This window comes from Macrobrachium nipponense, chromosome 7 (assembly GCF_015104395.2).
Source record: "Macrobrachium nipponense isolate FS-2020 chromosome 7, ASM1510439v2, whole genome shotgun sequence".
NCBI lineage: Eukaryota > Metazoa > Arthropoda > Malacostraca > Decapoda > Palaemonidae > Macrobrachium > Macrobrachium nipponense.
Genome location: NC_061109.1, coordinates 38,939,495 through 38,952,876, shown reverse-complemented (window position 1 = coordinate 38,952,876; position 13,382 = coordinate 38,939,495). Strand labels below are relative to the sequence as shown.

At 33.5% G+C, this 13,382-nt stretch overlaps 1 protein-coding gene across 1 annotated transcript in view; it reads left to right on the top strand.

Annotated features, from left to right (window-relative positions):
* Positions 1–12,223, top strand: part of LOC135217128 (receptor-type tyrosine-protein phosphatase delta-like) — a gene marked incomplete in the record, with an annotated part of 217,514 nt that extends 205,291 nt beyond the window's left edge. Inside the window, 9 exon segments of the mRNA XM_064252834.1 lie at positions 1,765–1,841; positions 2,076–2,216; positions 3,656–3,766; positions 4,612–4,744; positions 4,975–5,564; positions 7,444–7,572; positions 7,729–7,880; positions 10,092–10,227; positions 10,614–12,223. Of these exon segments, the coding sequence (XP_064108904.1) occupies positions 1,765–1,841; positions 2,076–2,216; positions 3,656–3,766; positions 4,612–4,744; positions 4,975–5,564; positions 7,444–7,572; positions 7,729–7,880; positions 10,092–10,227; positions 10,614–10,688 (1,544 nt within the window).
* Between the last annotated feature and the right edge of the window lie 1,159 nt (positions 12,224–13,382).

Here is a 13,382-nt window from a genome sequence, read left to right as displayed (position 1 = left end):
ACACATTTCATGTAGAGATGGCCCCCTGATTTGGTCTGCCTTGCCTTTGTCAGTATCTTGACCATAGATTACTCACGATGATGATAATGAAAATAGTATTGACATAATTACTATTCATTGTCTCTTCTATTGTGTTGGAAGCTTTAACCGCCTTTTAATTAATTCTTGTCACTTCATGAAAGTGTCCACCGTAGGTAGTGCACTGATTCCATTTATGTAGAATTATTATGCCATCACTGCATTTAACAACCGATTTATTCCGAGTCTATCTCCTCTATCATAATTTTTTTATCTATCCTTTTTTAAAGAAGCCTTCCTCATCAAGTTTTACTTTATCTTTTTAAGAAGCCTTCCTCTTCCGAATTTTATAGAATGAAGTGCATATACTAGTTCACTATTTCCATTCTTACAACATAAACTCTCTTTCTTTTATTCAGAGCAACCTAAATGTAATCCCAATATTTTTAAAAATTTTCTCATAATTGTATCAATTTAAATGTTTAATAACAGTGGAGACATGAGCTGTCTTGCTACTTTTATTATCCACCAGTCACTTTCTGCTAATTATTCTTGCACACACTTTGCTTTTATATTGAAAAATCCCTTAGGTACTACAATAAACTTCAACTTACACTATACGTACATTATCAACATGTTTTTGTGCTGCATATCTCTTACCATTCTCTAAACTAATGGAACGGCATATTTCTATCAATCAGTTATCTTCTAGGAAGCTTCTCAGCAAAGTTGTCATTCACCTTGGCCATGCTAAGTTTATCAAGTTATTCCAGCTCTCTTCCTATTGCGTACTTTTGCTCTTTGATCAAAATGAGACTGGCAATCGTGTTGCTTTTCAACACATCTTAAGACGCCATCCGACACCATCAGAACTAGTCCCTTCCTTGTCACACATATGACAGCTACAATATTCATGTTATACATGAATAGCTTAAAACTTTAGTGTAGTCTTCTCAAACATAGCAATTGAAATACTTTTTCTCATGTTCCAAACCCAAAGCACAAAGGAGAAAGTATCTTCTTTGTGCTTTTAGAACATGGATACAGGTATAGTGCTGTAAACTCGTTGATTCTGGCCATTTTAATGACATTGCACCATGTTGGATTAATTCAGTAGAAAACTTGGCTATCTCTGTTGGTTAGGAAATAATATATTTCAGAAACAAAGGACAATGGTAAATTAGAATATTAAGTATGCATCCTCAATTAAAAGAAAAATCTCATTGAAAAAGTAAAATATTAAAGCAATTACAACCATAATAAAGGTTGAAAGGAAATATTCAGTGGTACAAAATAGGCCAAAGTACTATGAAGAAGGGAAATGTTAACTATGGTAGTAGTCTTCATCCTACATGTAAGGTTCCTTTGAGTATAGCAGTGTTGTTTCTCTTAATTTTTTATTCTTCATAATGCAAAGAGGTTAGAAACTACCTTTGACACCTCTGTTGTTTCTTGTGGTGCAGCAGAGCAAAGGTTGATTGAAATATACTTTCCTTGAGAAGAGACGCAATTTCTTCTGGGAAGGAAAGGTAAATCACATTCAGACTTCAAATGTCTCAGAACTCAGACTTCAGTTAAAGAAAATCTTTGGAAACTTCAAAGAGTTGTAATTAAGATGAAACTTTGCTTTAGTGCTAAAGCACCACCATCACCATCTTCATTACCTTCATTATGAATTTATTAGTTCATAGCAGCACTTGTGATCTTTGTAGCAATAATGAAATAACAAATTATTTCTGTATACAGATGATGAGACAAGGGTTAGATTAAGCATTATCAACAATGATCCCTCAACTGATTACATCAATGCTAATCACATTCAGGTAAGGGAAAATATGTATTAAAATACTCCCCTATAAAACAGAAACCAGAATGCAAAATACACATGTAAATAAATTGTGAATAAAACTGAGTAAGTACTTCATATTTGTGTTAGTGATCACATGATATTTGGATATTTTGACCATTAATCAGACATGAATCATTCCAGACGTTCTTCTGGACTGTTCTGCAGTTCTCAACTGCACCACATTTTATTAAGTTACTTTCTTTTTCAGGGTTATTCCAACATTAGGTATATAGCCACTCAAGGACCAAAGGATCAGTCAGAACCAACTATCAAAGACTTTTGGCGGATGATTGTAGAACAACAGGTTACTGCTATTATCATGGTAGCCAATTTTGAAGAAGGTGGAAAGGTAATGCTTTCTATATAAAGTTCCTCAATTCATAGGGAACCAGGGACATAAAACTAGTGGGGCTAGCAACTTTCAAGAAAATTTTAAAAATAATCAGCTACGAACTCCAAATCAAATCCAGGTTATTTTATGAAAATGTAATATGGAAATTGAATAAATAAAGCAAATGAGCAAAACAGTGCATTGATTTCTGTATGAATGAGCTGTGTCAGCAGGTGGTAAGTGTACCTGCAGTATACTGTATTAGAAAACATTAGTACTATGGTTTGAAAGTTGGTATACCTGGTTTTAAAATGTATGCCTCTTAGTTTAGCCATACAATTTCACAAGCTGCATTACTACTAGAATGAATAGAATTTAAAACCTTATTTTGAGTAGTTTAGGCATATTATGGCACCATAAATCTCTTAATTTTATGGAGCTAGGCAAGTGCCATAAAACTGGATCGCCATCAACCGAGTCCACCAATAACCAGAGACAGCCTGTATATATATATATATATTATATATTTATATGATATATCTATATTATATATATATAATATATATATATATATAATATATATATATATATATATACATATGTACACTATATAAATATATATATTATTATATATATATAATTATATTACACTATATAAATATATATATATATATATATATATAGATATATATATTATATATATATATATATATGTACACTATATACGATATATGATATACGTATTATATATAGATATAAATATTATCGTTATTATACTATAAATATATTTATATTATATAACGTTATTATATATCTTATTATATATATTATAGATATATATATATTTTTATATATATTAATATATATATATATATATATATATATATAATTCTATATATATATATAGATCTATATATATATATAGATATATATATAGATATATAATATATAGTTATATATATAATATATATTATATATATATATATATATATATATATACAGGCTGTCCCTGGTTATCGGTGGACTAGGTTGATGGCGATCCAGTTTTATGGCACTTGCCTAGCTCCATAAAATTGAGAGGTTTTATGGTACCATAACAGGCAAAACTACTCAAAATAAGGTTTTATATCCTGTTCATTCTAGTAGTAATGCAGCTTGTGAAATTGTATGGCTAAACTAAGAAGCATACATTCTATACACACATATCATATAATAATTTTTTATATATATATATATATATATATATATATATATATAATATATATATATATATATATATACATATATATAATATGTGTGTATAGAATTATTTATTCTTTCTACATTAATTGTATAGAGAATCCTTATATATTTAGGGATCAGGACAGTTAAGATATTGGCATTTATTCAACCTTAATATAAAATTTTAACCATGAGTCATCTATTAATATGTATGAATTATTTTTCTTTGTGTTCAGGTTAAGGTCGGTCAGTACATGAAGCATGAGGAAATACTGACATTTGACAATTATTCCATTCAGGTGGTCTCTTCTCTCCAAAAGCCTTATTTTACAGTTTCTCAAATCCAGGTGGGTGCAGAATTCTCAGATAAATTTCAGCTCATATGTTAAGATCAGGTTACAAGTTTTCAGGAAGATACCAGAAAGAAGTGAATTACATCAAGTAACAGATACAGTGCTTTTAACGTTCTACTACAGTGGCTAGAAGGGACCACAGTTTATTTATATATTTATATATGATATTGATCTCTTAAATTTCATAAGTAAAAACTTATCGGTTGTCTTAGATTTTGTTTATCAACTAATGCAAAAAAAAAAAAAGTTTCTACTTTTAAGAAATATTTTATTTATGTTTGTGGCTGAAACCTGCTTATATTCAGTGCTTATTATATGATTTCAGTTATGTGGTGTCCAGAAACAAGTTTATTTCAAATGAAACGCATATTTGCTTTTCATACAGAATTGACTTAAAGAACAGGCGATAAATATATGGTATTTACAGATACACATTGGTATTTATATATATGCATTAGTGCCGCTATAGATCTTTGACCTTCCTCAGCATTTTTTTTCCTCCATAGGTTCATGTGCAAGTTTTGTCAGTGCATTGTGATATGTAAATCAGTCTCAAGTGATAAAATTAATTTTCTCCCTTGAATTGTCATTCTTGCAGTTAACATTGCTCATCATGTTTCAGATGTTGGGATCTATGTTTTTACTCATTAAGTTTAGAAATTTGACTAATTATTTGCCAACTTAAACTTTTCAATGTCTTGTAGGATAATATAATTTATATATAATATTATATATATATATATTATATATATATATATATATATATATATATATATATATATATATATATATATTTTCTAAGTAATGTTAATGTTAATAGTGATAAATCTTAATTTCAGGTCTTTGTGGATGGTAAGCCACAACTCACTGTGACGCATTATCATTATACAAATTGGCCTGATCATGGAGTCCCAGATGAAGCTTATTCTATCTCCTCTTTGATTACTTTTTTCTTGAACAACCATGTTGATGGTTAGTGCAGCTTGAGAAAGAAATCTTGCTTTAGATTGAGATAATAAATTCCATGTGATATTGATATAATTATGGTTTTTTTTTTGTAACTAAAGAATTGCGTGTTTTGTATAATTAAAAAATGCTGATTTGATCTGTTAATTCATAGAGGAATATAGAATATCAGAACACTGTAACATTTTCTTGCTGCTTCATTCCTGCACCTATTGACGATATTACATTTTCCTCAGGTGGTGGTGTTGTGGTTCATTGCTCTGCTGGCATTGGAAGAACAGGAACAGTATTGATGGTGCTCTTGCTTCATGAAATGCTGGTGTTAGAAGGCAGTATTGATCCCATAGAGGTTCTGACAAGACTTCGCAGTGGAAGGGGTCGTCTTGTTGAGAATATAGATCAGTATAATCTAGCTCTTATGATTACAGAGGAGATCCTCTTTGGAAATATTACTACAGTTACTTCAGTTGACCTTCAGAATAACCTAGAAAACCTCCTAGCAAGGGCTTCTTCAGAATATGAAAAAGCCAAAGCCTTGCCAACACCTTTGTCTTACAGATTTTCATCCAGCCAGGCAGTAAGACACCTAAATAGAAATCCAGATATCTTGCCTTCTGACAATCATAGAATTTACCTACAAATGACAAATGGAAAAGAAGAATCACAGTACATTAATGCTGTGCAAATTCATGGATTCAGCAAGCAAGATAAATTCCTTGTGACCGAGCATCCATTAAGAGAAACACAAGCTAGATTTTGGAGGATGATCATGGAGAAAAAGTGCCCTTTTGTTGTCCTAATTAACCACTATAGAGAAAATGCTGAGGTTAGTTGAATGTAATATAAAAATGCTTGACTGTGATTTATCATTACGTAATCAGAATGCAAAAGTATTTTATCATAGATTTAGATCAACAGCTTTGCAAACTTTTCAGTCTTACTCGAGCTCCATCTGAGCCTCTATGTCGATCATCAGACAGGAATCTGACTCAGAAGACGGTTTTCCTGTTGGCCTTGGCATCCTCAGAAAGAGTCGGAGAGCTTCATGGCCTGAGGGGCTGGGAGTCTGTAGCTTTCGAATTTGCCCTGGAATTCGTGGCTAAGACTCAGAATTCCTTGGTGCATGATGATGGATTTGCCTAGTTTTCTATTCCCCCACTGAAAGAGTTTGTGGACAGCGATCTGCAGAAGTTATTTCTTTGTCCCGTCAGAGCTCTGCGCTCCTATCTATAGATGACTTATCACCTAAGGCCTATGTGTCATAGACTTTTTGTTAGCATGGGCCAGTCCAGAAAGGAAGTGTCCAAGAACACAATTTTATTCTGGTTAAATGAGGTGATTAATCAGGCATAGTCCTTACCTGCTAGTTCTGTCACTGAGTCTGTGCAGGCTAGAGCACATGAGATCAGAGGTATAAGTTCCTCATTGGCATTTAAGAAGAATTTGTCTGTTCACAGGATTTCAAAGTTCTGCATTGGACAAGAGGTTTTCGCACTTAGCTACCAATCCAGTGGTCCAAAGTTCGATTCTCGGCTCTGCCAACGGGGAAACAGAGGAATTTATTTATGCTGATAGAAATTAATTTCTCGATATAATGTGGTTCGGATCCCCCAATAAGCTCTAAGTCCCATTGCTAGATGATAACCAATTGGTTCTTAGCCACGTAAAAATATCTAATCCTTAGGGCCAGCCCTAGTAGAGCTGTTAATCAGCTCAATGGTCTGGTAAAACTAAGATATACTTAGGATTTTGAATACTGGTTCTTGGCTCGGCAAGCCACGTTCACTTCCTTTTACCTAAAGGACATTACTCACAGGTCCTTGGACACTTTTTCCTTGGGTCTGGTGGTGGCTCAACAAGTTGTGTACCTCATCTAGTACCCCAAGCGGGACAGTTTGCATCTTACCTAAGATGATTGTGTGGAAGAGATAATGAGCGAGTTGGCTGGTTTCCTTTCTCTTTTTTCCTTTCATCTTCCTATGGGGAGGTCGAAAAATAGACACGTCATATGCTGGAACTAGTCTGATACAGGTGAGTGTGGTAGTCATACTGATTGTAATTATTTGTTTTACTCCTATACAATAGACAAATCTGCTTCTCAGTAGCATGTATTGGGGAGGAAGGACAGAGTTGTCTTTACCTTCCACGAATGCAGTGAATCTGGTCATATCTCATTATGTTTAAACCCAGCTGGCTAACATTTATTGCCCGCCTCTAACTGCCCCTCTCATATACTGAGTTGGAAGAAAGACTGACGCGTCACAAGGTACCAAACCTGGTCAGTGACAGCTTCCACCATGTATATGCATGAGTTGCTTTACAATCTTTGATTGTTTTAACCTGTTTCCAGCTGGTGCTAAAAGATTATCCTATTGTTAAAACCTCAGGTTTGTTAGCTATGAAAAATACAAATTGATGAAAAATTTGCCATTCTGTGTTCTTGTTGTAGTACTAGCAAAGTAGTGTTTCAGGGAGAATCTACATCTTCATGACATTGAAGATATAATTGGTAATGAATTTGGGACTGTCAGCTAGATAAACTTTACTTTGTTAAAATTAGAATTACTGTATGACAGTTAGCAACACCAGACTCTTCATCTAGTGTTGTTAACATTTGATACATGTCCTGTTATATTATTTTAATTATTTCCATTGTATTTATTAGATCTTGAAATGTATAAATAAAAAAAATCACAATCTTTCAGGAGTTTCCTCCTATACTTCCTAAGGATGGCAAAGAGATGAATGTGTCTGGCTACAAGATCACTTTGTGTTCTCCAGTACCGTCTGGACCAGACCTCAAGCAGTACACTGTGACTGTGAAAAATCCACGTGTAAGTTCAGCAAATGATTTTAGTAATCCTTGCTACTCATACTGATTTTCATCTGATGTTTAATGTCTATATCATTTGTCTGCATATCTCTTTAACATATAAAGTACATTGTTTTTTTAAATGCCTTACAATATTGTTTTCATTTTCGTGTTTCAGGGATTGTGTCATACATTCAGTGCTTATGTTGTTCTTAACTGGGAGTATGGATCTCCCACTCCTACATGCACAAATGTTTTGTTAAATTTGGCTGACAAATTGCTCCACCCAACCACACAGTCAGATGCTGGGCCACCTCTGCTGTGTTGTGGGTATGAGAAACATTAATTATGTTGAAGTCATGATAAGCTATGTCATTTTAGAGATTCTACTGGAGTATAGTCTTTCTTAATAACATTTATTTTTCAAGGTTACGTATTTGGATGAGTCATTGTTCTGAAGATAATATACTGTATTCTGTTTTTCTGCTACTACATATATACGTATTAGGGTTACAGATGTTTCCACATTATGCACAAGGAAGGATTATCGTTTTAGGCAAGGTAAGGTAATGTATTATTGTACAGTAATAGCTAAATATTATTTTGAAATTAGCCAGTGACCATTACAACAGATATATGGTATTATTTCAACAAATACAATATGAGGAATAACCCAACGGTTTCCCAGTTAACGTACTGATAATTTCATTTTTTTATGTGCTATGTAATAACCCATAGAACTTAACTAGTGTAATATCCAGTGTTGAATTTTTCCTGAAGTATGTTTCAGATTTTGACTATGTCGTAAAGACTGATAGTAACATTTTTCATAGGCCCCGGAGGAAGGTAATCTTTGCTAGACAATAATCAGAAATTGTGTCATAAAAACAAAAAAGTATACGTTATTACAGATACATTCTTGCATCAGCCAATTAAAGAAGATGAGTCACTGGAAGATTTGTAACTTATGTGGTTTTCGCAATGGTGTATTACTCCTCAAATCCCCCCTGACTTCAGGAGAACATTATTATCTGACAAAAGTAAATTATTGAAATATTAAAAAGGTTTACTGGTAAAATCTTACTGTACCAAGAACATCATGATAAAATATGTTCGTTTCATATTCATGGGATACTCATGCAAATGGTAACAATTTGCAAAATATTTTTCACATTATTACAGACGGCAGTGGCCATCTCTCACTCAGGAAGGGGTATAGTAGTCAGGGAAGGAGTATAAGGAGTTGTACAGCAGCAAGGAGGGAATGCTAGGCTAACACTTGAAGGGTACCGTTGTACCAAAAACATCCCAACGGCAGTAGATTCTCCCATGCAAAAGAAGCACTGCTGATTCTGAAAGGAAGAGAGTATTATTCAACAGTGGAGATTCACCTCCGAAAAACAGAGGGGATGAAAGTTTAATACACTCGCTCACACACTTCAAAGACAACAACTCAAATAAAAAAATGTGAGTTCCACTTCGTAGTCATGGGGGAGTGCAACAAGATGTCCTCATAATGATGACCAAAGAAAAAGAGCTCTGTGGTGGTAGGTAAATGAGGGGTATTCCTCCCACTCACCATTGCTAATAGTTAACCCAACTATACATAGTTGCCAAATTCAGTGACTCTCCAGCTTGTGATGAAGGATATTCCTATGTGACATACTCTGGTTTGCAATTCCTTAGGAATAAAAGTGCATGTAAGGAACTGTTTTTAAATGTTTGATTAATACGTAATGATTTGCTGAGGTGTGTTTGCTTATTCTGAAATGCAGTTACAGTATAAAGATGCGTGCCATTACACTATATTTAAAGAAACACTTCAGAATTTCTGAGCATGTGGTTGCCAGACGAGCAAAGAGTGACCCTCACTTGTTAAAAATTACTTCATGTAAATTGAAAAATGTGCAGGAGGTATGTACATTACACCATGTAACTATATTCCACTATGTAGTTAGAACTTTTAACTACAAAAAAATGGCTGCATGCACTTTACTTGTAAAACCAAAAGCACAAAAGTACAAGATTTTCTTCCATACTTGATGTTGTATCTGAGAAGTAATGAAATCTATTAAGTTTAGGTACATTACTTGAACAGTGGTTTGGACGGTAAATATGAAAGATGCTATGTCTGTACGTATGATCTGAGCTTGTTCACCATCTGATTGTAACAAAATAATTTTGCTAATAATGAAATATGAAAAAAAATTTGAAGGATCATACACCCAGCATGTGATTATAGGCATGGAAGGTTGCAGCTGTAGGCTGACTGTTTTATTTCCTTATCATTTTAACTCCAGAGGTAAGGCACATGCAAACATTGCTACAGTTTCAGCTTCAAGTTAAAGATTACAGACTGCAAAAAACCATGGGGAAAGATAGGCTTGTGAGCATCCCAGACCCATATATTTTTTCCATCGTGTACTATGAAGTGCAACATCAAATTCCACTTTACGTTGTGGTTGTTGATGGAGTACTCATGGAAAACCGTCGCAGTGTGGTCTGTTGCTGAACTCATAATATATCAGAAAATTTTTTCAGGGATGGAGCGACAGGATGTGGTTTGCTGATGGGGATAACTTTCACTTTACAGCGAGCTCAAACAGAGCAAGTTTTTGACATTTATAGATCTGTTGCAAAGCTGTTGAGGTACCGTTACCAGTTCATAACATGTAAAGTATGTATTTTAAAGTTTCCGTCAGTTGTACATTGTTATACTGAAGTTATATCTAAGCTGTGCCCCACAATATATTATTAATGATAACATTGCAGTAAATTTATAATGATCATATAAGAAGTAAATTGTATGATAGTGCCCACTGTTGGTTAATGATTAGTGTTAACATCTTTAGTGATAAATTGTCTTTAATTATTAAAGATACTTTGTCTCGGATTTTAAGATGTAGTATTCAGATTCTCTTTGTGTATTTGATGCTTAAAGACTGACATCACACTACACAAAATGATAAATATACACATTTTTCCCCCAAGTGAAATTTTGTTTGTTTGTATACAGTATATTTTTTTTACCATATTATTTATTCTGTTGCCTTTCATTTCCAGGAACAGTATGCAATGCTGTATATTGCAGCCTCAAACTACCTGAAAGATTTTTCCATATATGCTAATTTTCACTGAAGATCATGTAGCAACCTCAGACTACTTGAAAATGTTTCCTTATATAGAATTTTGATTGAAGGTTTTTTCATATGTTCTAATTTTTACTGAAGCTTATTGCTGTATAAAAGCTGTTTAATGGCTGTGTCCTGGAAAGACAAAACCTGTGTCACCTGGTCACGAAATTCTAGCTGAAGATTCTCATAAATATTTTATAGATTTCTCAGTTCTAGTGAGGACTGTTTCATTTTGTAACGTTTGCTCTGAGATATTGTATATGAACCTCATATGTTTAAATACAAGAACAAAAGACCAAATTTTGGCTACTCTTCCATTTATTCTTGTGCCTAAATACGAGGCCAGAAGGGTAAATTTTGTATACGTTACCACTGACTCCTGTTTAGGTACTGAAAATATTAAGCTAAACTTGGTTTTTGTTTTTCCAGGCTTTGCTAGAAATGGCCATTAGTTTACCTTTCCCATTGGCCTTTGTTCTTTTTAATTAGCCTTAGAATATGATGAATATTTTTATATTCATTTTTGTACAGTATACCAAAGATGTAAAGTTGTCTTAGGACACTCTCGCATTGCATTTGTTATAGGAAGTTTATCAGACATTTTTTCTTTATAGCCTTAGAATGGATATTTTGTTAAAACTATAAACACTCACAGACACATCCTCATATGAAGTATACTTTTATTAAGTGATGTATATGATTGTGTGTCTGGCATTGATAAGGCACTTTGTTAAGGGTAGGTATTACAGAAACTTTAAATTATAAGGAGAATGACAGCTTTTCATGATGATGCTTAAAGTTGTAAAAGATAAAAAATTGGTACAATATAACAAGTTATAGTTAAAAGCAAAGACATCCATGAATGACAGTCTCTTTCTGTTAGTAACAAAGATTGCTGAGGGGAAAACTCAGGCTCGTTGGCCTGCCTTTCCTGTAAAAGGTAAAGCAAATATACAGACATAAAACATAAAAATGACTGATCTGACAAATTAAAGCAAATATTCTTATTGGCTGTTCAGCCAATAAGAGAAGAGATTGCCAATATATTTCTGAATCGGGGGCTGCCCTTTTGGATTGGTCCATTACTTGGTAATGTTTAAGTACCAGCTAGTATTGTCTGCTTTTATAGTTGGCTGAGTCTAGTTGGAGCATATCAACAGACATTATTTCATCCAAATTAAAATATTCAGAGAGTGTTAATCATACTGGAGATTATCAGGTAGACCAATGCACCCAACCCAAAACCCCATCCGTTGCTCACGGAGTTATTAATGACAATTTTGTCCATTGCATAAGTAAATTTAGCTTATAAAATGTACAAAAATTTAAATGTACTGATAAATTAATTCGTTTTTAACCAATGTGTTTGTGTTGATGATGTGTGTTTTCAGTATGCATTTTGTCTATCTTTTACTACAGTGTAGAGTAATGTACAAATTCAGTAATAATTTTTTGTTTAATTTTTCAAAGCTGAAGATGAAAGGCTAATTAAGTCAGCATTCAAAAAGCATAAACATGATGTTCATATTTATGAAGTTTATTCCACCTAGGTAAATGTTGGTTATGCAAACAAGGATGGCTGATCTAGTAGACGCCTAAACATTGGTCTCAAATGATCTTAGGTCCTAATGCTTGGGTATGTTACTAAATTCGGAACACCGACATTTCCGCACATGACAATTCCGCGCCGACAATTCAGCACATGACAATTCAGCTGAGAGACAATTTAGCGCACGACAATTCAGCTTAGAGACAATTCTGTGCTTGACGATTCAGGGCAAGGACTATTCAGCACAAAGACAATTTGTGAAATAAAATAAAAACATGGAAAACAAAGAAAACAGTGATCAAATTAATTTTTTATTTGTAAAATATGGAATTTTAAAAAGTAGACAAAAATATTTGTTGAAATGACTTACTATAAAATATTCCTGTACAAAAATATTCATATTAATTTATTTCTGTAATTCAATGAGGTAGCTTATATTTTGTAAGTATTCCAATTTGTTTGGTCGATTCCCATATTTACTAACTAGAATTTTTACTGCCCTAGCTGTTGTCTGATAATTTGCTTTTTTTCTGGAATCGTCGTGTCCAGCTCTGATTCTCAGTATCCTTTTCTCTGCATTGTCTTGCTCCAATTTCAAAAACTCCACAAACTTATAAAAGGTTGGTGGTTATAACCCAATGTTAACTGAAGACTTCGATGCCACCCTTCTAACAAGTTATTAGTCTTTGGTAAGTCTCCCTGCAGCCGATCAAAAGTAGTCCATAACTCAGGTTTAAAAATAGCATCTCTCCTAGAGCGTCAGAAAGGACGACCAATCCACGTATCCTCAAAATAATTCGTTAACTTTTCCAATTCAGGAGGCATAACATCTTGCAAAGATCAAATATCTCGCAAGTATCATCAGCTGGCACAAAAGCTAAGGCTACCAACATCTTACAATGTTTTCGAATATGCTCCTCGCTCATAATATAACTGTAAGATTTAAAGCCTATATTTCCGCCATATGCACTGAGCCAGATGAAAAAAGCAACCACTTATTTGCGTGCCTTCAAACACATTTGAAAATGCATTTTGAAAAGCATTTTCTAAATCACAAATTGTAGTATCGGGCGTCATATCCGGGGCTAAATTCAAAATTGATGTTAATGCCCTTTCATATGAATCCTTTTTTTTCTTTTGCAAAAGTAT